This window comes from Leptonotus elevatus, chromosome 11 (assembly GCF_054856555.1).
Source record: "Leptonotus elevatus isolate MCC_2025b chromosome 11, RoL_Lele_1.0, whole genome shotgun sequence".
Classification (NCBI taxonomy): Eukaryota; Metazoa; Chordata; class Actinopteri; order Syngnathiformes; family Syngnathidae; genus Leptonotus; species Leptonotus elevatus.
The window spans coordinates 23820117-23841016 of NC_141249.1; the positions used below are offsets into that span (position 1 = coordinate 23820117).

At 42.5% G+C, this 20900-nt stretch overlaps 4 protein-coding genes across 11 annotated transcripts; 3 read left to right on the plus strand and 1 right to left on the minus strand.

Moving 5' to 3' along the window:
- The first annotated feature begins 515 nt into the window (after positions 1-515).
- On the plus strand, positions 516-4282 carry LOC147166590 (GDP-L-fucose synthase-like). Of its 4 annotated transcripts, none has more exons than XM_086088517.1 (10): positions 516-610; positions 1041-1184; positions 1275-1389; positions 1471-1599; positions 2058-2131; positions 2385-2518; positions 2618-2749; positions 2835-2914; positions 3096-3195; positions 3269-4282. In XM_086088517.1, the coding sequence occupies exons 2-10, from the start codon at positions 1057-1059 to the stop codon at positions 3322-3324; spliced, it is 948 nt and encodes a 315-aa protein (XP_085944643.1). In that variant the 5' UTR covers positions 516-610; positions 1041-1056; the 3' UTR covers positions 3325-4282. The 4 variants fall into 4 exon arrangements, with proteins under 4 accessions (XP_085944643.1, XP_085944644.1, XP_085944646.1 ...); XM_086088518.1 differs by having other exon boundaries at positions 545-708; XM_086088520.1 differs by having other exon boundaries at positions 555-708; positions 1041-1141.
- On the minus strand, positions 3607-9455 carry bmb (brambleberry). Of its 2 annotated transcripts, XM_086088515.1 has the most exons (14): positions 9346-9431; positions 8587-8644; positions 7634-7899; positions 7324-7452; positions 6888-7073; positions 5915-6137; positions 5661-5777; positions 5407-5586; positions 5122-5328; positions 4906-5044; positions 4763-4818; positions 4568-4662; positions 4369-4487; positions 3607-3866 (listed from the first exon to the last, which is right to left on the minus strand). In XM_086088515.1, the coding sequence occupies exons 2-14, from the start codon at positions 8591-8593 to the stop codon at positions 3737-3739; spliced, it is 1854 nt and encodes a 617-aa protein (XP_085944641.1). In that variant the 5' UTR covers positions 8594-8644; positions 9346-9431; the 3' UTR covers positions 3607-3736. The 2 variants fall into 2 exon arrangements, with proteins under 2 accessions (XP_085944641.1, XP_085944640.1); XM_086088514.1 differs by lacking the exon at positions 8587-8644 and having other exon boundaries at positions 9346-9455.
- On the plus strand, positions 8950-12292 carry pycr3 (pyrroline-5-carboxylate reductase 3). Of its 4 annotated transcripts, none has more exons than XM_086088523.1 (7): positions 8950-9021; positions 10314-10407; positions 10494-10558; positions 10968-11147; positions 11222-11434; positions 11590-11682; positions 11924-12292. In XM_086088523.1, the coding sequence occupies exons 2-7, from the start codon at positions 10332-10334 to the stop codon at positions 12128-12130; spliced, it is 834 nt and encodes a 277-aa protein (XP_085944649.1). In that variant the 5' UTR covers positions 8950-9021; positions 10314-10331; the 3' UTR covers positions 12131-12292. The 4 variants fall into 4 exon arrangements, with proteins under 4 accessions (XP_085944649.1, XP_085944648.1, XP_085944651.1 ...); XM_086088522.1 differs by lacking the exon at positions 8950-9021 and adding an exon at positions 9041-9160; XM_086088525.1 differs by lacking the exon at positions 8950-9021 and adding an exon at positions 9041-9160 and having other exon boundaries at positions 11357-11434.
- A 512-nt stretch (positions 12293-12804) lies between these two features.
- LOC147166593 (uncharacterized) lies at positions 12805-20891 on the plus strand. Its single transcript, XM_086088238.1, has 10 exons — positions 12805-12988; positions 13772-13825; positions 15512-16614; positions 18076-18202; positions 18334-18405; positions 19030-19114; positions 19310-19422; positions 19877-20068; positions 20142-20336; positions 20788-20891. The coding sequence occupies exons 3-10, from the start codon at positions 15512-15514 to the stop codon at positions 20824-20826; spliced, it is 1926 nt and encodes a 641-aa protein (XP_085944364.1). The 5' UTR covers positions 12805-12988; positions 13772-13825; the 3' UTR covers positions 20827-20891.
- Positions 20892-20900: the final 9 nt, after the last annotated feature.

Sequence of the window (20900 nt, forward strand, 5' to 3'; positions counted from 1 at the left end):
TATTATTTTTTGTACAATGTACAATTAATACTTTTTAAAAATTGCTGTCGACTGAAAATGGCATCTCACGTGTGCTCAGAGCTCAGGTTACGACCAATCACAGCTCACATGTTTTCTGGGTTTGGTCATGTGAGGTTAGCAGACTGAGCCATGATTGGTCGTTATATTAGCTAACCTGATCACACGTGATATCATCTTCAGTCGACAGAAAGTAGTTAAATGTGTTTTTAAAGGTATTAATTGTACATGGAAAATAATGAAGTTACCAATGTTATCTTACTGCTGAAAATGACTAAATGAGTCTAGTATCCCTTTCAAGGTAACAGTGACAAAACTCCAAATCGGTGGATGCAGTGTGTTGTTTTCAAATTGAGTTACTCGTTTCGTTTTATAATGAATATTCAGTGCCCGGTTAATAAGTTTGCAAAATCAAAATCCGAGTGACCGAAGTAGACATATTCGCCAAGCCAATTACAAGTACATACTGTACTCCAGCTTTTAACTTCCGCGACAGCAACGTCATATTCCGTTTTATTTTGAAGGCTGAGCCGGAAGTCTTAGTTTAGATGTTAATAGCACTGTGTTGTGTTACCACCGAGCTCGACTGACGGTTGTATTTACTATTTTTCCATTTATCATTTACGAGGTTAAGACATTGAGCACGTTCTTTTAGAAGAGACTTTAAACGATCTGAGTTTCTACACGGAGGTACACATTATATGCGATTATAGTTGCTTGCTAAAATGCCAAAGTGCTAGCTAACATCGACTTTACGTGAAGTTAACTCGAGTATAGAGTAAAGCAGAGTCATGATCATCAGTTCATTCGAATAAAGTCAGTCACGTTACATTTTCAAACTTCTTAAAATGATGAACATTTTGTTAAATCTGTTCCATCGCCCGGCTGTCAAAAGCTTCCCTTTTGATCACTTACGCACCTGTAGATTGAGATTCAATGCCCAGCCTACTAAATTCTTCCGATATCACGCAATTGAACAAGTTGTTTATCTCCTTATGGCTAACATCATGTTTGTCCAGTAGAGCTGTCAGTGGTGAGATGAGGGTGCTGGTGACTGGAGGCTCTGGCTTGGTGGGGATGGCCATACAACATGTGGTCAAAGAGGAAAGGGCGGGCCACCAAGGTGAAGAGTGGATCTTCCTTTCCTCCAAAGATGCCAACCTCACGTGGGCACAAAACTACTCAAGCTATTTTTTTTGAAGGTTGCTGTGAAACGTCTTTGGTGTTGATGCGCGTGTCACCTTTTGGTCTTTTAGGAGCATGAAAGAGACGCAAGATGTGTTCCGGAAACACCAGCCCACTCATGTTATCCACCTGGCTGCCATGGTGGGGGGGCTTTTCAAGAACTTGAAGTTGAACTTGGACTTTTGGGTATAAATACATAATATGTCGTTTTGGCACGAGAATGATTCCAACTCGTCACCTCAAGCATCTGCTGCGTCTGCTTTTCAGAGGAATAACATCCACATCAATGACAATGTGCTGCAGGCCGCACATGAAGTCGGTGTGGTTAAGGTCGTTTCCTGTCTGTCCACCTGCATATTTCCTGATAAGACAACATATCCCATTGATGAGACCATGGTAAGTGGCTTTTGTGGAATGGTGACAATTCACCTTGTTTTAAGTACATCAGGCAAATGGTTTGACTCCTAAGACAATGGTTGGACCCCCATTTGATATTGATTGTTGATATTTAAGAAGAGAATTTTCAATAGAAAATTACATACATTTAAATAGCCTTTTTGGAAGGTCAATCAAAATTAGAGTGTTTGAGAGAATTAGTGAGTGTATATTTCACTGATCAACATCTATGCGTTTATGTTTTTTTGCACTGCACACAAATTGGTTGCTGTCCATTATGCACCAATTAATGTCCCACATTTAGAAGAGGCAGAATTCCAATCTGAAGATATCTCATTTGAGTGCATTTTTTTTTTCTATTTACGCTGCCATGATGCATAAACCGAATTGCACTGCGATGCAATTCATCCAGAATTTGCTTGTAAAATAATAAATTATTCATCAATGTTTTCCCACAGATCCACAACGGCCCACCTCACGAGTCCAACTTTGGTTACGCCTATGCAAAAAGAATGCTAGATGTCCAGAACAGGTAGGAAAATCGGGCGCATCGAGTTAACTTCATGACTGCAAAGCTACTGGACAACAACAAAAATTGTCCAAGAGCAAAAAAGTTGCAGTTGTCAACCAGAAATCTTTGCACTTTATATCGTCATAGGAGTAACCCATAATAGTTAATTTAGGTAGCTGAGGTCAAAGGTCAATTCAGTAGCATGCCCGTATTTTTGTTCCTTCTTACCGCTCTACCAGTCCGGCGATTTTTCGACGTTGTTGTTCTTGCACAGGGCCTACTTCCAGCAGCACGGACGCTGCTACACGGCTGCGATCCCCACCAACGTGTTTGGTCCCCATGACAACTTCAGTATTGAAGATGGTCATGTGCTGCCAGGCCTAATTCACAAAACCTACATTGCCAAAAGTAAGTGAAGTGCACATTAAACAGTGCCTTTACACACCAAAAGGTTCAAACTATATAGATATGGTGATTTTTTTGGTGTACTGTTGTTATGCTGGTTAGAGGAGGGGACGCCCTTGGTGGTGTGGGGCTCCGGCACCCCCAAAAGGCAGTTCATTTACTCTTTGGACTTGGCACGTCTCTTCATCTGGGCTTTGAGGGAATATTCTGAGGTCGACCCCATCATCCTTTCGGGTAAGTCCTTGGACCGCACGTGTTGTGAATGCAGAACAGCTGAATTACAATTGTTGTTGTTGTTTTTTTTCCCTCTTGGTTTCAGTTGGTGAGGAAGATGAAGTATCAATCAAAGAAGCAGCAGATGCAGTTGCGCAAGCGCTGGACTTTAAAGGTGAAGTGGTTGTATCCTAATATACATGCAAAGGTACGGGAGCGCAATTGTCATAAGAGCAACATTTCTCAAACGTATTTGCATAACTTGGTAAACAGGTCCTCAAAAATATTGAAAATGTACCGACACATAGGACGCCTTCGGTGCATTTCCAAACTATTTACTCCGATTTCCTTGACCGTCACGCTGCAGTACGATAACAGTAAATCAGACGGGCAGTTTAAAAAGACGGCCAGTAATGCAAAGCTGTGCAGCCGCCGGCCAGATTTCCGCTTCACACCCTTCAAACAAGGTGGGACTACGAAAAGATGCCCGTGTCAGACATTTTGGATCAAGGCCGTCAACTGACTTCCATGTTCTCACAGCGCTCAAAGAAACCTGCGACTGGTTTGTCAGGCACTACGACGCGGCTCGCAAGTGAGACATCCAACAAAATCTTTGACTTGCTGGGATGGAGAGCAGTGAGCTCGAGGCGCTCGAGCAGCTGCAGAGAACAAAAGGTGCCCAGAAGAACCTGAAGTTCGTTTGCACCATGCTGTGAAGGTCACATCTATTCTTAGCGTTTTCACCATCACATTAAAAGGACCTGGCTAACTCAAATCTGTTAACGGACGCTATGCATAATACAATGTTGCATAGAAAGGCATGACGTTTGTCATACGAGTCAAACATAGAAGTTTTGGTTTAAATGAGTTTATTGTTTTTTTTTTGTTTTTAAAAAGGCGCCATGTTGGGTGGGGTCCATTAAAAATTCATCTTAAAAACATAAAAAGCAAAAATCTCAACAAAGGCTGCTGGTTGAAGAGTTAACATTTCTTGTAAGGGAATGTGCTTCATGAGTGGAAGTAAGGGTTGAGGCTACCTTCGTGGACTCTGCAGTAATCTTGTCCAAACAGCGCTCGCTTCTTACACGCCTTCCCAACTTTGGTGACGGAATTGCAGAGCTGCCGTCCTGACAGAGAGCTGAAAAGACCGGGATTGGACAGTATTTGGAAAAATTCATTTATGGCATAATTGTAAGGACGTATGTAGGGATGTTGTTGTTGACAGACTGACTGACTCGCAGTCACGCGAGAATTGGAGCATACGTCATCAAACGGCGACAATGAGTCGTCATCGAGCTGCGACCATCACGTCATCATATCCTGTTTACGGTGTCCAGGTGGAAGCGTACGAGGCGCATTTTGAAATCTTTCCACTCTGGAGCCCGGTTTCAAGCTCCGAAACGGCGCCATCGTGTGGACGAACGGCCTAAACGCTAAGAAAAGTGTGAGGCGGGGCCTTACGTGGTATTCCGAAAACACTGACTCTTCGAATATCTTTATTTTCAAACTATCCGATCGTGTTTCAAACTTGCAATAAAATGATGTCCAAGTTAAGCGTGGCGCTTATTCATACTCCAGACTTTAAGCATTCACTCGCGGGACTGACTGTGTGTGCGTGCGTGCAATAGGAGCCCACTGACCTGTTGCCAATTGATGGGGTTGGAGTTGTACTTCTTGAGACATTCGCTAAACCATGAGAGTCATTCAAAGTGTCAAAAACTACATTGGGGTTCCTGGAAGGAATATGGTCAAACAAAGCCTTTAAAAAAAAAAAAAAAAAAATGCATATTGTTAATTTATTTCCATACTGCGTTTTAAACATTCCTTCAACGCGCTTACTGCTGAAAGAGGCTGACGTAGAAATTCCGGAGTGAAGTAATTATGTGTAGCATTTGGTGGCGGCTCCCGGTGAGAAGACGATACAGGCGCATCACCTGTATTTATAAAAAATGAAATTAAAAATACGACTTGACACATTGTAATCAACTTATTTGACTATTTTGAATTTGCATGTAGTTGATAAAAGATTCAAACTTGATTTAATGGCATCTTGCTTCAGCAAATCCTGTTCAGTGCAGCTGTGCGCTTTCCTAAGGATAAAAAAAAAGAAAAAAGATGATCAAGTCTTTTTTGTTTTCATGCAGTAAACTGGACAGTAATGAAACTTTGCAACTAACTTCTGAGGCGTTGAGGATCGTGGATACGCGTCACAGGACTTCAGGGGCTCCACTAACCCAAAAGCCGCAAACGCCAAAGGAGCGGATGGTTTTCCTCTGCTGGGAAAATGAACCCACAACTGACTCACAAGCCAGTGTCCTGTGGACGTCAACGGGAAAAAAAAAAAAGGGCTCAACCTCCTTCAATTGTATTTGTGCACAGCTGCGAGCTTGTACCGAAGGAAAGCGTGACGAGCAGCACGCCGAGACTTGTGAGATCCAGCGCCGGCTGCCGGTTGACCTCTGCCACCGCATTCAAGGGCACCGTGAGCAGCAGCAGGACGCGCGGGAAAACGGCGCAACGCAGGAACGACTGCAGGACGGCAAACAGGACCAAATAGCCGGCATGCGCGACGCACGTCCACATGGCAGTGACGCTCAAACCTGGAAACGCAAACAAACGCCGTTCAAGGTGCGGCGTGGGGGCAAAAGAACGTAAGCTCAGCACCCGGTGCAATTCACCTGCCCAGCCGAGGTAACCCTGAATCACGTGAAGTCTTTCCTCTATTCGGTTGTGGATTTCATCCAAGTTGTGCAGCATGAATCCCAAGCTGCTGTTCATGTGCTCCAGTTTGCTCATGAGATCAGTGTAGTAATGCAACGTCTGGTCTTGGTGCTGAAGAAATCCTGACACGCCGTCATCTGAAGTCACAGGTCGGCTCGGGTCAAAACTAAAAATCACGCAACGTCCAACGGGGGGTGGAATTGTCAGATACCCATTTTTTGATAGATGCCCTGAGCTTGACGTCGGATTTGGGCGAGGTCTCGAACGATGGCTCGTTGGCTGTCCTGCACTTCGGCGCCTCGGATCCGCACGCTCTCGCCGACAATCGCTTCAACAGAAAAGCTCAATTAATAATCACCAACGTGGCTCAGCGAGTCAAGTATCCCTTTAAATAAGCCAACGCTGACTTCCTATCCGGCCAAAACTCCGACCTTTATGGAGCAAAAGACGACTAAAAGTTCTCACCCATTCGATCTGTAATTCCCTGGATGAGCTGGGCCACCACTTCCTGTCCAGAGGCAATGAGGGCTTTCTCCCGACCCAGACGCTCCAGGTTGTCTCTTAGGGAACTTTCCATTTGACCTTGGCCTTCATGCAGTTTGACCTGCTGAGCCTGCAGAGAACCGTGGCCCTCCAGGAGCTCGTCCAGCGACGCTGCCGTCATCTCTCGGAGCTCCAATTGGCCGTCCTGTCACAAAAGGCTCCATTGGGTTCCCTCGAACTGGGCCGGCGCTCAATAGGCATATACGGCTTATAGCGTAGCAATTACAACAAGTGATGTTAGCCATATTAGCTTGACGATCCAAAGTTCAGGGCTGCCGACGTCGACTCGAGCCACGTGAGCATTTTACGAACAGATAATGACAATTATCCTTTGGAATGGCGATTTAACCGAGTAAACAAAGTTGTCATTATTTTAAAACTGAACATTTCAGTAAACGCGATACAACGAATAAATACAATTTGAAAACTCAAAACAGGACATCTGTGCACAAAATGACGCTGTTGCAGGACTAACTTGGTTATGCCAGTTGTACATCTCCGATTTTTTATTTTTTCCCAGTATGCTCATCTTGTAGATTGTAAATTTTGAACATTAACTGATTACGGTTATACATAGAAAATGAATGTGACTGTATTTCAGTTTGGAGCCCAACTTGTCCTCCAGATCTCTGGTGGACAAATAAAAATAAAAAAAATCTACACTAACAACAGTTTAGTCAAAAGTAACCTAATTATGGAAAAAAAAAAAAAAATTTTTTTTAATCTTTACGGGCCAACTTTCTGGGTTGTTTTACACTAAAAGACCAATTTCTTGACTCAAAGTTGGGTCAATTCCAAGTCCATTTTTGACCCAACTGTTTTTAGAGCGTACCTTATTTTGACCAGTGCATTCCAATGACAGATTAGTGGGCACCTCTAAACCAACATGCATTACCTTCAGGTCTTCCATGGCAGACAGTTGGCTGGCAGCTGTGGCGATAAGCATGTTGACCGTGTGCTCAGCCCTGCGCCGAAAAAGCTGCTGGCGAGTCGCGTAGCACACCGCGCGAGCCCTGTTGCTAACAATGTGATAAGCATTCCATGTGTCCGAGTCCATGTTGGATGTGCAATCTTTGATACTCTGAAATACGACAACCATATTTCCTGAGCAACACACACTCAAGTACAGCATCACATTTGCACCACAAGCGTGTTTCTCTCTGTAATCATGCTCAAAATGTTCATCTACATAGTAATGTGATTGATTGTGATTTCAGGTGTTCAGACTTTTTGTGTGTGTGCAGAGAAGTTCTATTCAGGCGCACTCGATAGTCCGGAAATGACGGCACACCGTTGAGTCATTTTAAATGGTGTAAAATGTGACAACTTACCATCTGTTCTGCACATGCATAAGTTCTGCGACCCTCAATCTGGGCCTGGCAGTTGAACAATAGGACGCCAAGTTTGGCCAGCTCTTCTTCCGAGAGACCCTCACAGCTCGTCTTTAACTGAGCAACCACCTGCAGAGCGCACAGCATGTTAAACCTGCCTTAAAATACAAACACGCCTGTAAACATATTATTTGGATGGAACAAATGCGATAACATCAGGAACCAAAGATGGAAATTAACACAACTTTAATATTTCATTTTTTATTTTTATTTTTTTTTATAGTTCCTGAGAGTGTATGATGTCCATTACCATGTGGTGGCAGCTGTCTAAAGTACTTAGCTCCATCTGCTTGGCCAGAGCCAGGAACTTCTCGTCAGCGGTAGATATTTCAAACTGCACATCCTTGGCTGGAATTACTGGAAGTAGATCTTCAGGAGGAGGAAGTGGCGGTGCATCTACCGCAGGATGCTCAGTCTGCTTCAACCACTCAAAGAGCCCACTGATTGCTGGGAAGCAGCTAGCAAGGATGCAGAGCAGCAGGAGAGAATTGTGGCAGGATAGGAGGCGGCCCATGTCTGCAACAACAAAACATTTGTTCAATAACTTCAAAAGGAGGTGCTCTACCAATCTTTTCATGGATATAATAATACATCCCATCATACACTAATGGAATAATACTTTTTTCTTTTTTTGCAAATTGTACCAGCATTTAATGTCACTCAGTACAAATAAGTCATGCAAACTGTATCATTCATTGACCAATACATGTCTGTATATATAAAATTAACCACTACACCATTTTAAACAAGATAGGGGGGGAATGGTTCAATGATCAAAGAGGCTTGCCCAGACATGCCCGTTCTGAGGCTGATGCTGAACTCGCGCATGCAGCGTCTAAAATTGCCTCGAAGCCAAATGACACTTTTATTCTAAATTCCAACTAGATTTAAAAACAACAACGATACGGAATTTGGAATATTGACACTTATGTTGTAAACATCTTTATACAAATGACTAACAAAAAGTCAACGATATATTTAGCTTTCGGATGACATTTCGGGATGAAACTAAAATGAAGTGTAACCTTTACAGTGAATTCAATTCGAACTTTTCTCAACTTTAGATTCGATACACATTTAAATTTATGGCAATTTTGTGAATTTGTGATCAAATAAAAGGCACGGCGATGTTATGACTTGGCACCTAGCTGAAATTTAAAAAATCAAAAACATAAGGGGAGAAAAAACACCAAACAAACCTACCTGTCATTTAATGTTGCAGGAAACCATTTAGAAGCGACCCTTCAGCGCCGTCACACGGCTGACAGAAATGACTTATAATTAGTCTACCGAATCTCCGCCCTTTACAACATGCATTCAGCCAATGGAATTGATCAGTTGTATAGAGTCTAAGGGTGCGCTCGATTTAGAAACCCGTTTGGCACGAACTTGATTTTAATGGCACGAAGGAGAATATTGTGTTGCATTAATTCTCTTCCACCGTTTGTTTATAGTTTTAAAATGCTTAACTTAATTTAACATATATGTTGATATTAAGTATATGAACTAAACGTACTATTCGCAAACAAAGGTGCAGCCCATCTTGAGCACTGGTAGCAGTGAGTTATAAATCAAGCCAACCTTCCTGACAGCGTCGCACGAGGCTTCTTGTTTGGTTTGGTGAAACGAAAACATCTGGTGAGTTCACATAATCCATTTGAAATAATGTTAGTGTAACTTACAGTACGGTTGTCACCCTCGACTCAAAATAAAAATAAAAATAAACAATAATTAGTCGCCGAGCGCCCGAGCTAAGCGTTTGGCGATGTCACTCGAGGTACTGTTAAATTCTCTGTGTTTTATTCCGTTCTGTTAAATGGCGATTAAAGCGTTCATCTGCTGGTGTTTTATTAACATGGAGAACAAGTGAAGTACAGAACAGTAATGCGGCGTGTCGCTAGCAGATGTCGGCACTGGTCACCACACATACGAGAAGACACGCCAGCCGCTGTAATAGCTTACCGACATGCTTACGTGGCGGCCATGTTGAGAGGGGCGGCATTCGTAACTTGCTCATTTCTTGACTGATTTTCACGAGGTTTTATTGTGTGTTTGTTTTCTTTTTTCCTTCCCCGCTAATGCGAAATCATGCACTATTAAAACAGTGCAGTTCCCTTGTGTTTGTGCAACATGCCTTGGTGACCCCCGCCCCCCAGACTCTGACGTATTTTCGTGATGGCAGCACGAAATGCATCATGGGATATATTACCAGCCAAGTCTTTTGCCTGTTTGTTTGTTTTTGAATTTAGGAACTCAAAACAGTCAAATACAACAACCAGCCAGGAGGTGACAAACAAAGAGGCAAATAAATATATTTAAAAAGAGCACATACATTGATTTTCCAATAATTGTAATACAGTATATTGCTGTTTTGAAACGTAAAAAAATTGGGTTTCTGATTAATTTATCAACCTTTGTGAATATGCCATTTAGCCAATATAAATTTCTAATAAATCTAATAATATAAACTGTTTTTTTTTTATGAATAGTTGTTGAAGTGACAGTGAGAGACTGAGTGCTGCAGCTCACGTTCTCGATGAAAAGGAACAGACTTTATTGTGATAAAGCAGAGAAGCTAACCTGCCACCTCAAGAAGTAAATATTTGTTTTCCACTTTGCCCATCTGCAACTCCTGGGGCATTTGTTGTTTTTAAAGGGCTACGGTTAATATTTGGGCTAAGTATATAAGCTAAGGCTTATGTTGTAGGCCTACAAAGCTATCGCTATCTTTTAGCAGTTGCATTTGTTCTGAATGCACTTTGAGTCGTCCTACAGAGATCAGTTTAAAACACACTTGATTTAAATGCAATTTGTGTTTTATGAGAGACAATTCATATTTGTTTCTGTATTTTAAGTTGTCCTATACACCCAGAAAAGGTGCCTGGACTTCGGAGTTGACTGACTCTCCTTCTGCCACTTGTTTATTGCAGATTAAAAGGAAACCCGAGATGGACTCACAGTTACTAATTGGCTTCATTGGTGCAGGGAACATGGCTTTTGGAATTGCGAAGGGCATCCTATCTGGTCAGTCTTCAAGACTCAACATAACCGGCCCGGGCACGTTATCTTGTCTAAATGCAAGAGCTAATTATGTACTTGCATCATTAAAGGGAATGTTCTTCCTACAAATATCAAAGTGAGTGCACCATCTCTCAGGAACCTCGGACGCTTTCAGGTAAAAGCTTCGATGCATCTTAATATACGACTTCTTTTTCACAATAGTTTAATTAATCCATCATGGAATCAATTCATGTCACATTTTCCATCAAATCAGAGACACTGCAATGTGACTTGATTAATAAAATGAAATATAACAAAGAAATAAAAGTCCTCTTTTATACATGGATTGAGTATAGTATTCTCAAAAATGAAATGCATAAAGAGCATGCATTTTGCATGCAATGTGTATTTTGTCCATATTTAAAATATCATTTTTGTCATACATTTGGTTAGAAAGTGCATGGTCTCATGTGCCTCCCCAGTAGCATTGATGGAGAAATTGTTGCCCATCCCTGTTGTAGAGACTCCCCCAGAGGACAAATCATGAACTCACAAGCAAAGGCCATCTTTCTTTTGGTTTTCAGGAGCTGAACATCTCAACAACTCACTCCAACTCAGAGGTTGTCTGCAATTCAGATGTCATCTTTGTTGCGGTAAAACCTCATTTCGTTGCCGCCGTTCTCAATGAGATCTCGCAGCACGTCACTGACAGACACACGATTGTGTCCGTTGCAGCGGGAGTCACCCTGGCAACGTTGGAGGAGGTGAGAGCCCGAGCATGAGACCTGTATTGTTTTTAATCAAGTAATTATGTTGTTGTTGTTGTCGTTGTACTAAGCTCCTGCCAAAGGGTTCCCGTGTCATCAGGATGATGCCAAATCTTCCTTGCGTGGTTCTGCAAGGTGCACTTTTATTTACACGGGGGACTCATGCTAAACGAGAGCATGGCGCCCTGTTGTGCTCCTTGTTGCAGCGCTGTGGTTTGGTCGAAGAGGGACCCGAGGCCTGGATTGACATCCATACTGGACTCAGTGGGAGCGGAGTTGCCTTTGTGAGTGTGCTCAGCTCAGCTAAGTTGCTCAGGGAACTCGCGTACATGACCAGTGGCGTATACGACATATTATGCGCTTCATATCCCATTCGGTTGATTACTGTTCAAATAATAATAATAATAAGGTTTGTGAGTCAGGTTATTTTTGTCTACAGGTATACCTGTTTGCGGAGGCGCTGGCGGAAGGAGCCGTTAAAATGGGCATGCCCAGCGCTCTAGCCCAAAGAATCGCATCTCAGACTGTTCTGGTCAGTTTCGTTGATGTTGTAATGTCAGTAATGATGGGAAATCTGCTCATCGTAAATAAATACAGCCACTGTTTGTACTCGTTGCCGACTGCTCCACTCTACGTCTAATGCCAAATGATGTCATGACTTAAATTGAAGGCAATACTTTGGGCTGCAAATGTTTAGTGTCATTTTTAAATGTAACCAAAACTATACACTATGCATAGTTGCAGTATGAATATTATGAAACTCTCTGTTGCAGGGTGCTGGTCAATTATTACTTGACTCCAATAAACATCCAGCTCAGCTTCGTTCTGAGGTCTGCACCCCAGGCGGGACAACCATTTATGGGCTTCATGCTCTGGAACAAGGAGGTGTGAGGGCATCAACCATGACGGCTGTGCAGTCTGCAACTGAGAGAGCGAGGGAGCTTGGTCGAAAGTCTGCTGCACCAGGAAGCATGAAATGATCATTGTTCACTGCCTCTTAAAACTCTATAAAGTCTTAATTATCAGCTAAATGCATTTCTTCTTCATTATTAGGTTTAAAGATGAAAATAGTTTGACTCCTTTTGTATTTATTATACAAATATTTTCTTGTCAGTATTTTCTTATTCAAAACAGCAAAAAGAAATCTACAAATAAAGAGGTTGTCATTATTGCTTTTGCGCTGTTTTCGTTATTACAGGTTATGCAAAGGAAACTGGTACAATAAATAACATGATCAGACGTAAAGCCATTATGAGCACATGATAAAAAAAATTCTTAAACCAATCTTTTCAAAAGTCTGTAAAAAAAATGTGGAAAACATATGAATGTTCTTCTGCATTTTTCTGATTAACTCTTTGGGTTGATAAAAAAAACTACCTACCACCACCTAATGTGTATATATATATATAATATAAGAACATTTATCAAAAATGGTAAATGGATTGCTTTTTATTTAGCGCTTTATCTACACCATAAGGCGCCCAAAACTCTTTACAAAGTCTAATTCAGGAAAACCAAGGGCAAAAAAAAAAATACAATAAAAAAAGAATGAGAAAAAAATCCGTCAATTAATACTTTCTATTCGTTTTAAATGGCACCTTTTGAGTGACGTCACAACGTCACGTCACAGGAGAAAGGCGCCAACGTGTTGCGTCCCCTTCCCCCCATGTGATGCGCTTGAAACCTCATCACTAGCATGCGTCCACGTCGTCCAGCCTCTCCTCCTCCTTCCAGTTCCTCCTTCCCGTTGGCGCTTGGCGACGAAGCACGTTTCGTCCACCGGCTCTCTCCACCTCCACCGCCGCCGCCGCCGCCGCGAGCTCACCAGAAGGCCAACAGTAAGTGAATGTGGCACCGAGCGAACAACTGGGCCGCGGGACTCGGGCGGGTTTGCTGCCATTTGCTTTCAGGAACGAGAGCGGAAAAAGAAAGGAGCCGTCGGCCTTTTCCGGACTGGGGCATGTGTTAGCCATGGCGACTTTGCTAGCGAACGATCGCGCCGAATCATGAGGTTCGACCGGGATACCGCTTTGAAAGCACGGCTCGCTTCAACTGAAAACGAAAGGGCTCGAGTGCTAAGCACGCGCCGGGGTTTTCATTCCGGTTGACGGTAGAAACGTATTGTAAATGTTAGGCTACTGTTTCATGACGACGGCGCTACCGGTTTTTTTTTCCTTTTTTTCTTTTGATGCCTCCTGCATTGTGCGACATCTTGCGCGACCTCCTGCTTACAACGGCGACGTGACGTCACTCGCAAATTCTGAGGAGGACAATGTTTGTTTGTTTTCCTGATTTCCCGGCGTCGTCAGACCCGACTTTATTCAGTTCAAGTGGCCTGCTGCTGTTCAAAGGTTGTGGAAGTGAATATTTAACACCACAATGAATGAGACCCGCCTGAACTTGAAATCGTCAAACATCTTCAACATTCAGTCCAGATCAAATGACTTGACTTCATCCAATATTATGAATTTTGAAGCTCCTCTTACTAGTAGCTTCAACCTTGAGCACTAATTGAATATTTTTATATTTAGTGTGTATTACTATCCCAGTTGTACTTTGCAAGATGGTGATTTGTTGTTACATTTCTTTTCCAATCGCTTGCGGTTAAACTGGATGAAAAGAACATTTGAGCAATTGATTTTTGACTTGACAATTGCATCTTCTTCGCAAGGACGGTGAGTTCAGACCTCGATTGCGATTTTGCGTGCTTGACTGCAGGAAATGCCCAACCCCAAAAACGACCCAAATTCAGGTTCGTCACGTGAATCGTGAGGGGAAAGCGTTTCCTGCATTCAGCCAAACATCATGAAAGCTGCATGACCTGCATGATGTCCAATTTCAGTCAATGTGAACCGTGTCTGAACAATTTTTTTACCGAACGGCCGCGTTCATCAGAGACCATTTTCATTCTCTCGATTTACGATTTGTTTACTCTTGTTGAGCATGTTACAAGCATAGAGTGGAGGAGATCACAGTACGTCCTCAAAAAAAGCTATTGCTTTATTAGTAATTGGTGACACGATCCAAGTGAACATCTTGCATTATTAATGTTTCTGTCCTTCTTAAATGGACTTCTGCTTTTTAATTGCGCTTGCTCCTTTTGCATGCTCATTTCAGTCCCTTGCATGCTGCTTGACTCTTGCGTTCTCAGCCGATTCTCGCCAGTAACTCCTTTCCGAGAATGACCTCTAATTCCGACTTCACAGCCTTTTTGTCTTGAGTGTCCCAAGTTTGAAGTTTCCCTTTCACACGTGTGGCAAACGGTTCAAGGTTTTCGTTGCTGTCAGACCTCCCGCACCATCTTTATTTACAATCGATAGTTCTGAAGTAATAGAAATGAGGCCCGCTTTCTTTCAATGAACCTGGAATGTGACAAGTCCTCTCGATATTCAAATGTTGATTTATTTTCGGTGTTATCAAACTCTGCAAATAATGATTTTGTTTACACGGGCAAACCCATCTTCAATGTTGACTTAATTCAAGATAAGACCGTATCGTGTGTTTACACCATCCATATTCACTGCTTACAAGAGGCTGTGGACAATATAGCTTTCTTTATTTTTAATTGAACAAGCTCGCAAATACTTTCGAACATGCTCATGAGCGTGATTGAACATTTTTAAATACGTTTGAACATAATCACAAATTTGTTCAAAGGTGTAAGTTTGAACGTACTTGTAAGCTTTAGTGCAATTCAGAATCGATTTAAAATGTCCCAAAATCGATTTTTGTTTCAATGATTTTATACGGTCTCGCCCTTGTTTGTGTGTGCCTTTATTGGGAGCGCTGTTCATGTTGTACTCAATTTGGCCACTTAGGGGCGGTGTGGCTCTGTTCGTTCTGATCAACTGTTAAGTTGTAGCCACAATAGAGAGTAGAAGGAAAAAGTCACAATCAAGTTGTCGTTTTTTTGCAGCGTAGGACGAGCATATGCCTGAGCAATGTTAAAGAAGATGCTTCTCTTTATACATTCCTGAAGCGGTTTTTATAAATAGCCGTTCTTTTGCGTGATAAAAGTGCCACGAGTCGCGCGCTAATTAGCATTAGCGAGTCAGACTGGAGTATTTCATGACGATTCTTTGCACATCTATAAAGTGAAGTGTTAAATCAAATCATTTTGAATCAAAAATCTGAATTGAATCGAATCGCGAGACAGTCAAAGATTGTATTTGTGAGTATGCTGGAGAACGTACTTGCAAATGGCGACTGAATCGGGTGCGCGACAGCAGATCAAGAACCAAAAGTTTGCCAAGCCCGTGTGAAAGGGTCTTCATTTCCCTTGTGACAAGTTTCTTCTGCTTGACTCCAACTACTAATCTCCAAGCCTGTACTTGTTTTCTTCTCCCTGTAACCGATCAAAGATGTCAACGAAGACCCCCCAGTGTTGCGCAGCAGATATGTTGGATCATAACAAGCCTTCCGGCCTTAACCGGGCGGACTCTTCATCGGCCAATCAGGTAGCCGAGTGTAGAAGCAGCCCGTCAAATGGAGGAAAGTCGTCGTCCTCTCCAGAAAGCGGAAGCTCCAACGGAGAGACAAAGCCAAGCGGCAAAAGACGGCGCAGCAAGAAATGTTGGCCCAAAGCTGAGAATCGCTCGGAAGCGAACGGCAAAACGCAGGATCGGCCCGATGGCGACTCGCGCCAAAGTGGACTGATGGCGCTGCAGTCGGAATGCGCCGGCGTGTGGTTTCAACGCAGCGTTTACGAGCAAGCCGAGAGTCTCTATCAGTGCTGGTTGGCAAACTCGTCCAAAGTAAGCGGCGAGTTGAACGGATCGGCGCCAACGGCACGGAACAACTCGGCATCCAAGAAGAAAAAAAATCAACAAGCTGAAATAAAGGAAACCTTGCCGTCCAGCGTTCCAAACTCTTTGGACGTCTCGTTCCTCTCTCGGGGCGTCGTCGCGCCCGCGACCGCCGATGAAGGCTACCGGTCGCAAGCGCCGACTGCCGTCGCGACCGCTCGCCGGCCGGTTAACGGGCTGTCCCCCGTTTTAGCAGAACTCTTTCGAGACGTTTGGCTGGAGAAGCCGCGCTACGACCGCGCCGAAGCCGCCTTCTACCGGAACATGTACGGCAACAATTCGTCCAAACGCTCGTCTGGCGCCTCCAACCCGAGAAGCGGCCAGCTGCCGCAAAGGTTCCCCGAAGAGGAAGCGCAAGTGGCGGCGGAGGAAAAACGGGCAGCGCCGCAGGGCAAAGCCGACGTTTTCCACGCCTTGCACCCGATCCAGGAGGAGGAAGAGCCCAGCGAGACGCCGGCCAAACGGGACGGTCGCGATCTGGCCGTTAGCTACTTCCTGCACGCCGACAGTGAGCGCGTGTGGTTGGACAAGTGGAGGTACGATGCGGCCGAGATCCGTCTCCGCGCTTGCCGTGCAGCGGAAGCGGCGCCGCCAAAGAAAGGTCGCGGGGCCAAAACGGACGCCTCGTCGGTTGTCTTCACTGTCCCGCCCAGGGAAAAGTACGACTCCACCTGCAGATTATTGGACAAACGTTTCACTTTCTTTCATTCTCATTTTCCTCCACTTTTCAAATTGTCTTTTTTTTCTTCATTCATTTATTTGTTTTAATTTTTTATGGTTGTTTGAATGAATCATTGTTGCAGATTATGACACACGTTTCACTTTTTGTTCTTGTTTTTGTGTTGGGGTTGTTACTTTTAACTTTCAAGTCTACTTAATAGGACCGTTGAAGGTTTCATCATAAAACTCATTACATACAGTGGATATATATCAAATGTCTACACACCCCCTGTTCAGATGTCAGGTTTTTGTGATGGAAAGAAATGAAACCATGATAAATCGCTTCAAAACTTTCCCCATGTTTATTTAATATGACCTGAAACTAGGGCTGCTCAATTATGGAAAAAATAATCACCATTATTTTTTGGGCTACAAAACAAAAAAATGTTTAAAACATTTAAAAATAAGACAAATCAAATTATTTGAAACCATTATTATGTAAGTTCCTTTTGGACCAAATAAGATTTATTACTGTAAATTTGCCATTTAAAATAAAAAAAAGTAAATAAGTAAATAAATGCAAACGACACAAAATTAGTATTAAACCTGAACCATGAAATATGAGAGAAAATTCAGATTCTTGGGGGGAAATTAACTTCCACATCTGACTTTTGATTTGTGTCATATTTGATACTTCCGGTCACAATGCATTAAATTTATACATTTATAACTCACTTATACTTATGTAATGGAGGGCTCAAAATGTCTTGTATAATATGCGTTTGGCTTTATAGGGTTAATAATCTTTTTTTGTTTTGTTTATAATTATGCCGAATTTGTAATTGTGGAGTGTAATAATTGAAATTGTAATTGAATTTCAATTAATTGCACAACCCTACCTGGAACCTGAACAGCTAATTTTGGAAAAACGTTATTGATAGAGTACATTAAAACAACCATCACTACATACAAAGTGCTGTTCAGTAAAAGTTTGAAACTGAAGTCTTTCGGAGCGGGCAAGTAAAAAAAATAAAATAAAAATGTGCCAGCCAGAGTCTAGACGTAAATCCGTGATGGTGGTGGTCTGAAGAGGGCTGCCGTGCACAGATAACAGATTTTTCGAATATTTTTAATATTGTCGCATCAAGATGTTACACTGATTCTACTTTTAATCAAAAAAGACAAATGTGCGGTATTAGTTTATGGGTGTGCATATTTATGCAACCAGGTTATGCCATTTTTCCATTTGTATTTTTCTCCTTAAAATACTTCAATGGAGTTGTACGTGTTATAGATCACATTCAAAGTTTTGAAATCATTTATCGCAGGCCTTTTTCCTTCTTTCCATCCCCAAAACGTGAACAGGGGTGTGTGCACTTTTTAGAATTAGTCTCATCTCCATAAATGCTTGTTGAGTGTTGGTCGTTGGTCCCACTCTTGTGCTTCCTTTCTTTCCTTAGCAACATGAGCACCGTCAACTTCCTGTCCCAGGAGAAGATCTGGTTTGACAAAAGTCGCTACGATGAGGCCGAGAGGCGCTTCTTCGAGCGCGTCAACGGTGCCTCGCCGTCCGCGCACGCCGTCTGCGTAAGAAACACGTCATGTCAAACGCATGAAAGAAATATTTCTTATCTTGCCGTCACTCAAGCCGAAGGAGCTCCTTTCCTTTTTGACATGTCAACCAAATGAACCCAATGTGCCGGTTTGTCTATTTTAAGGATGCGGGAGCCGTTGCCATCCTTCAAGACATCGCTCGTGCCCGCGAGAACATTCAGAAGTCGCTTGCGGGAGTAAGTTTGCTTTTCTGTCATGAAAAAAATGAATCATTATAATAAAAAATAAAAAAATGCATATCCTACTTTGATGTTGAAGTCATGCGATTAATTATGATTTTAAATAAATAAAAAAATCGCCTGACTGACGCCCCACATTTTTTCTTTCTTTACAAAAAGATTATTAAAAAATATAATTAAAATTACTTTATTATTATTACAAATTAGGGGCGTCAGGCAATTAATTTTTTTGTAATTAATGGCATGACTTCACTGGTTTACTCACGATTAATCATACATTTTTTATCTGTTCTAAATGTACAATTTTTTTTCAAGGATTTCATACTGGGAAAAAAAAACTTAACAAGTGGAAAAAAATGTTAAACTAATAGAAATAGTTCTAATGAATTTTTGACATTTATAGCCGTCAATGGCAGTGAATGAGTTAAAAAAAAAACACATTTAACTCAAAATGTCAAACATGGCCATTTAGATTTTAGGAACGCAACTTTAAGCCATTAACACTTTGTTATTTTACACATAAAACATGTATAAAATAACCATGTTGACTTTTGTATTGATGAAGGTTCTGATGATGTGTCCGCCACTAAATTGTTTCCATCTTTTCCGTTTGCGCGGCAGAGCACCTGCGGCAGCAGCGCAGCTGATCAAGAACTGATCTCTCGGATCAAAAGCCTGGAGCAGGAGAACAAAACCTTAAATAGAGGTGCGGCAAATTCAAATAATATGTGACAAAAAAAAGAAGCGGTGAGAGAGCGAGATGAGAATAGGGAATTGGATCCGGGTTGTGTCTGTATCCGGAAAAAAGGAATTCTCCGTAGCGGATGCTCGCGTTGTGCGGACATCTTTAGAGATTGCAAACATTTGTGATGAGATTGCAATTCTGTTTGTGCGTCTTCAGTGGTGGAAAACTTGAGGGCGTCGCTTTCCAAGCTGGAATGTCGAGTAAACGTCTTGGAGAAAAGCCCGGCGACGGGCGCAGCGGCTTCCTCGCCTTCGGTCCCGTACACAAACGTGAGTTTGCCTCACTACGTTGTCGAGGTGTCAAAATTAATCCATCATCTAATTCATCGACAGCTACTTTAATAATAGAGTAATCGTTTGGAGCCATTTTTGAATTTCATTTGATTTTAGCATATCAACAGTAATTGTTCACTGATTTCTGTAGTCCTTCATGAAAGAAGACTGATTATCTTCTGTGTTAAGACATTTGCAAACATTGTTTTTTATTTTGGAAAACAATGACCTAACCGTTAATACGGTGCAACATCAACCCCCCCATTTTGTTTTAAATCACCATACAAAAAAAAATTGCTGGTTAATAAACACTAATCAGATGCTTTTGTACTCCACTTTAAAACAAAATGAAAATGAATCCGATTAGTCGATTAATGGATTCTAAATGCTTTCGATAGTGCGATGCCGGTTGCTCTCTTGTGAGCACGATCTGTCCATTTTTTTTTTGAAGGGAACTTCGGTCCAGCAGACGGGCGTCCTCGCCAAGCGGGACGCCGACGACGACGACATGGACTTGTTTGGCAGCGACGATGACGACGAGGCAGAGAAGCTCAAAGAGCAGCGGTTGAAAGAGTACGCCGAGAGGAAGGCCAAGAAGCCGACCATCATCGCCAAGTCGTCAATCTTACTGGACGTCAAACCGGTAAGACATCGGCTCTCCAAATGAAACGATGACCCTTTGGCGTCGACACGTCCGCCTCCTCGTCTCGCTTTAGTGGGACGACGAAACGGACATGTCCAAGCTGGAGGAGTGCGTGCGCTCGGTGCAAGCTGACGGTCTGTTGTGGGGAGTGTCCAAACTCGTTCCTGTGGGGTACGGCATCAAGAAGCTCCAGATCGCGTGTGTGGTGGAAGACGACAAGGTTGGAACGGACATGTTGGAAGAAGAGATCACCAAGTTTGAAGACTACGTAAGTAAACCCGTGTGCGACAAGGACACAGGCCGACTTCTTTTACACAAATCGGCAAATAAAGTTCTCAACACTCTGGATTTGGATCCGTTCTGTTTATGTGGGCCAAAATTGTTTTGAAAGAAAGTCAAATAGAATTGACTGACGTCCATGCTAACCCGAGTACGGAAGAGGAAGAAGAAAGAGTTGGCAGGATTCTGACTTGAATCTCCAAATTCTGATTTAAAAGTGAGAATTTTGACTCAAATCTCCAAATTCTGACTTTAATTTCATAATTCTGACTTTAAAGAATTCTCTGTGATTAAAGTCAGAATTCTGAGAATAAAGTGAGAATCCTGCCAACTTTTTTTTCCCACTTCACTGGCCCTAATCCTCTACCATACCCTAGAATTCCGGTATTTACAATATTTCTATGAAACTAATGCAAATGTTTTGTTCTTGGTGTTTTCAGATTCAGAGTGTCGACGTTGCCGCTTTCAACAAGATTTAAAAAGTTGTCCCGTAATGTTCATCGCCTTCTTTTATTGTCACTTGATAAAAGATTCTTGCACTGAGGCTTGTGTC

Excerpts from the sequence above, each read along its gene's own strand:
- LOC147166590 (XM_086088517.1), top strand. The coding sequence starts at position 1,057 with ATGAGGGTGCTGGTGACTGGAGGCTCTGGCTTGGTGGGGATGGCCATA. Across the intron at positions 2,132-2,384 it reads ATGCTAGATGTCCAGAACAG|GGCCTACTTCCAGCAGCACG; the intron begins GTAGGAAAATCG and ends GTTCTTGCACAG. Across the intron at positions 2,519-2,617 it reads CAAAACCTACATTGCCAAAA|AGGAGGGGACGCCCTTGGTG; the intron begins GTAAGTGAAGTG and ends TATGCTGGTTAG.
- pycr3 (XM_086088522.1), top strand. Across the intron at positions 10,559-10,967 it reads GGAACCTCGGACGCTTTCAG|GAGCTGAACATCTCAACAAC; the intron begins GTAAAAGCTTCG and ends TTTGGTTTTCAG. Across the intron at positions 11,435-11,589 it reads GTGGGAGCGGAGTTGCCTTT|GTATACCTGTTTGCGGAGGC; the intron begins GTGAGTGTGCTC and ends TTTTGTCTACAG.
- bmb (XM_086088514.1), bottom strand. The coding sequence starts at position 9,400 with ATGAGCAAGTTACGAATGCCGCCCCTCTCAACATGGCCGCCACGTAAG. Across the intron at positions 7,900-9,345 it reads GCCGCCACGTAAGCATGTCG|ACATGGGCCGCCTCCTATCC; the intron begins GTAAGCTATTAC and ends TTGTTGTTGCAG. Across the intron at positions 6,138-6,887 it reads CTGCCATGGAAGACCTGAAG|GACGGCCAATTGGAGCTCCG; the intron begins GTAATGCATGTT and ends CTTTTGTGACAG.
- LOC147166593 (XM_086088238.1), top strand. The coding sequence starts at position 15,512 with ATGTCAACGAAGACCCCCCAGTGTTGCGCAGCAGATATGTTGGATCAT. Across the intron at positions 19,423-19,876 it reads CTTCGGTCCCGTACACAAAC|GGAACTTCGGTCCAGCAGAC; the intron begins GTGAGTTTGCCT and ends TTTTTTTTGAAG. Across the intron at positions 20,069-20,141 it reads TCTTACTGGACGTCAAACCG|TGGGACGACGAAACGGACAT; the intron begins GTAAGACATCGG and ends GTCTCGCTTTAG.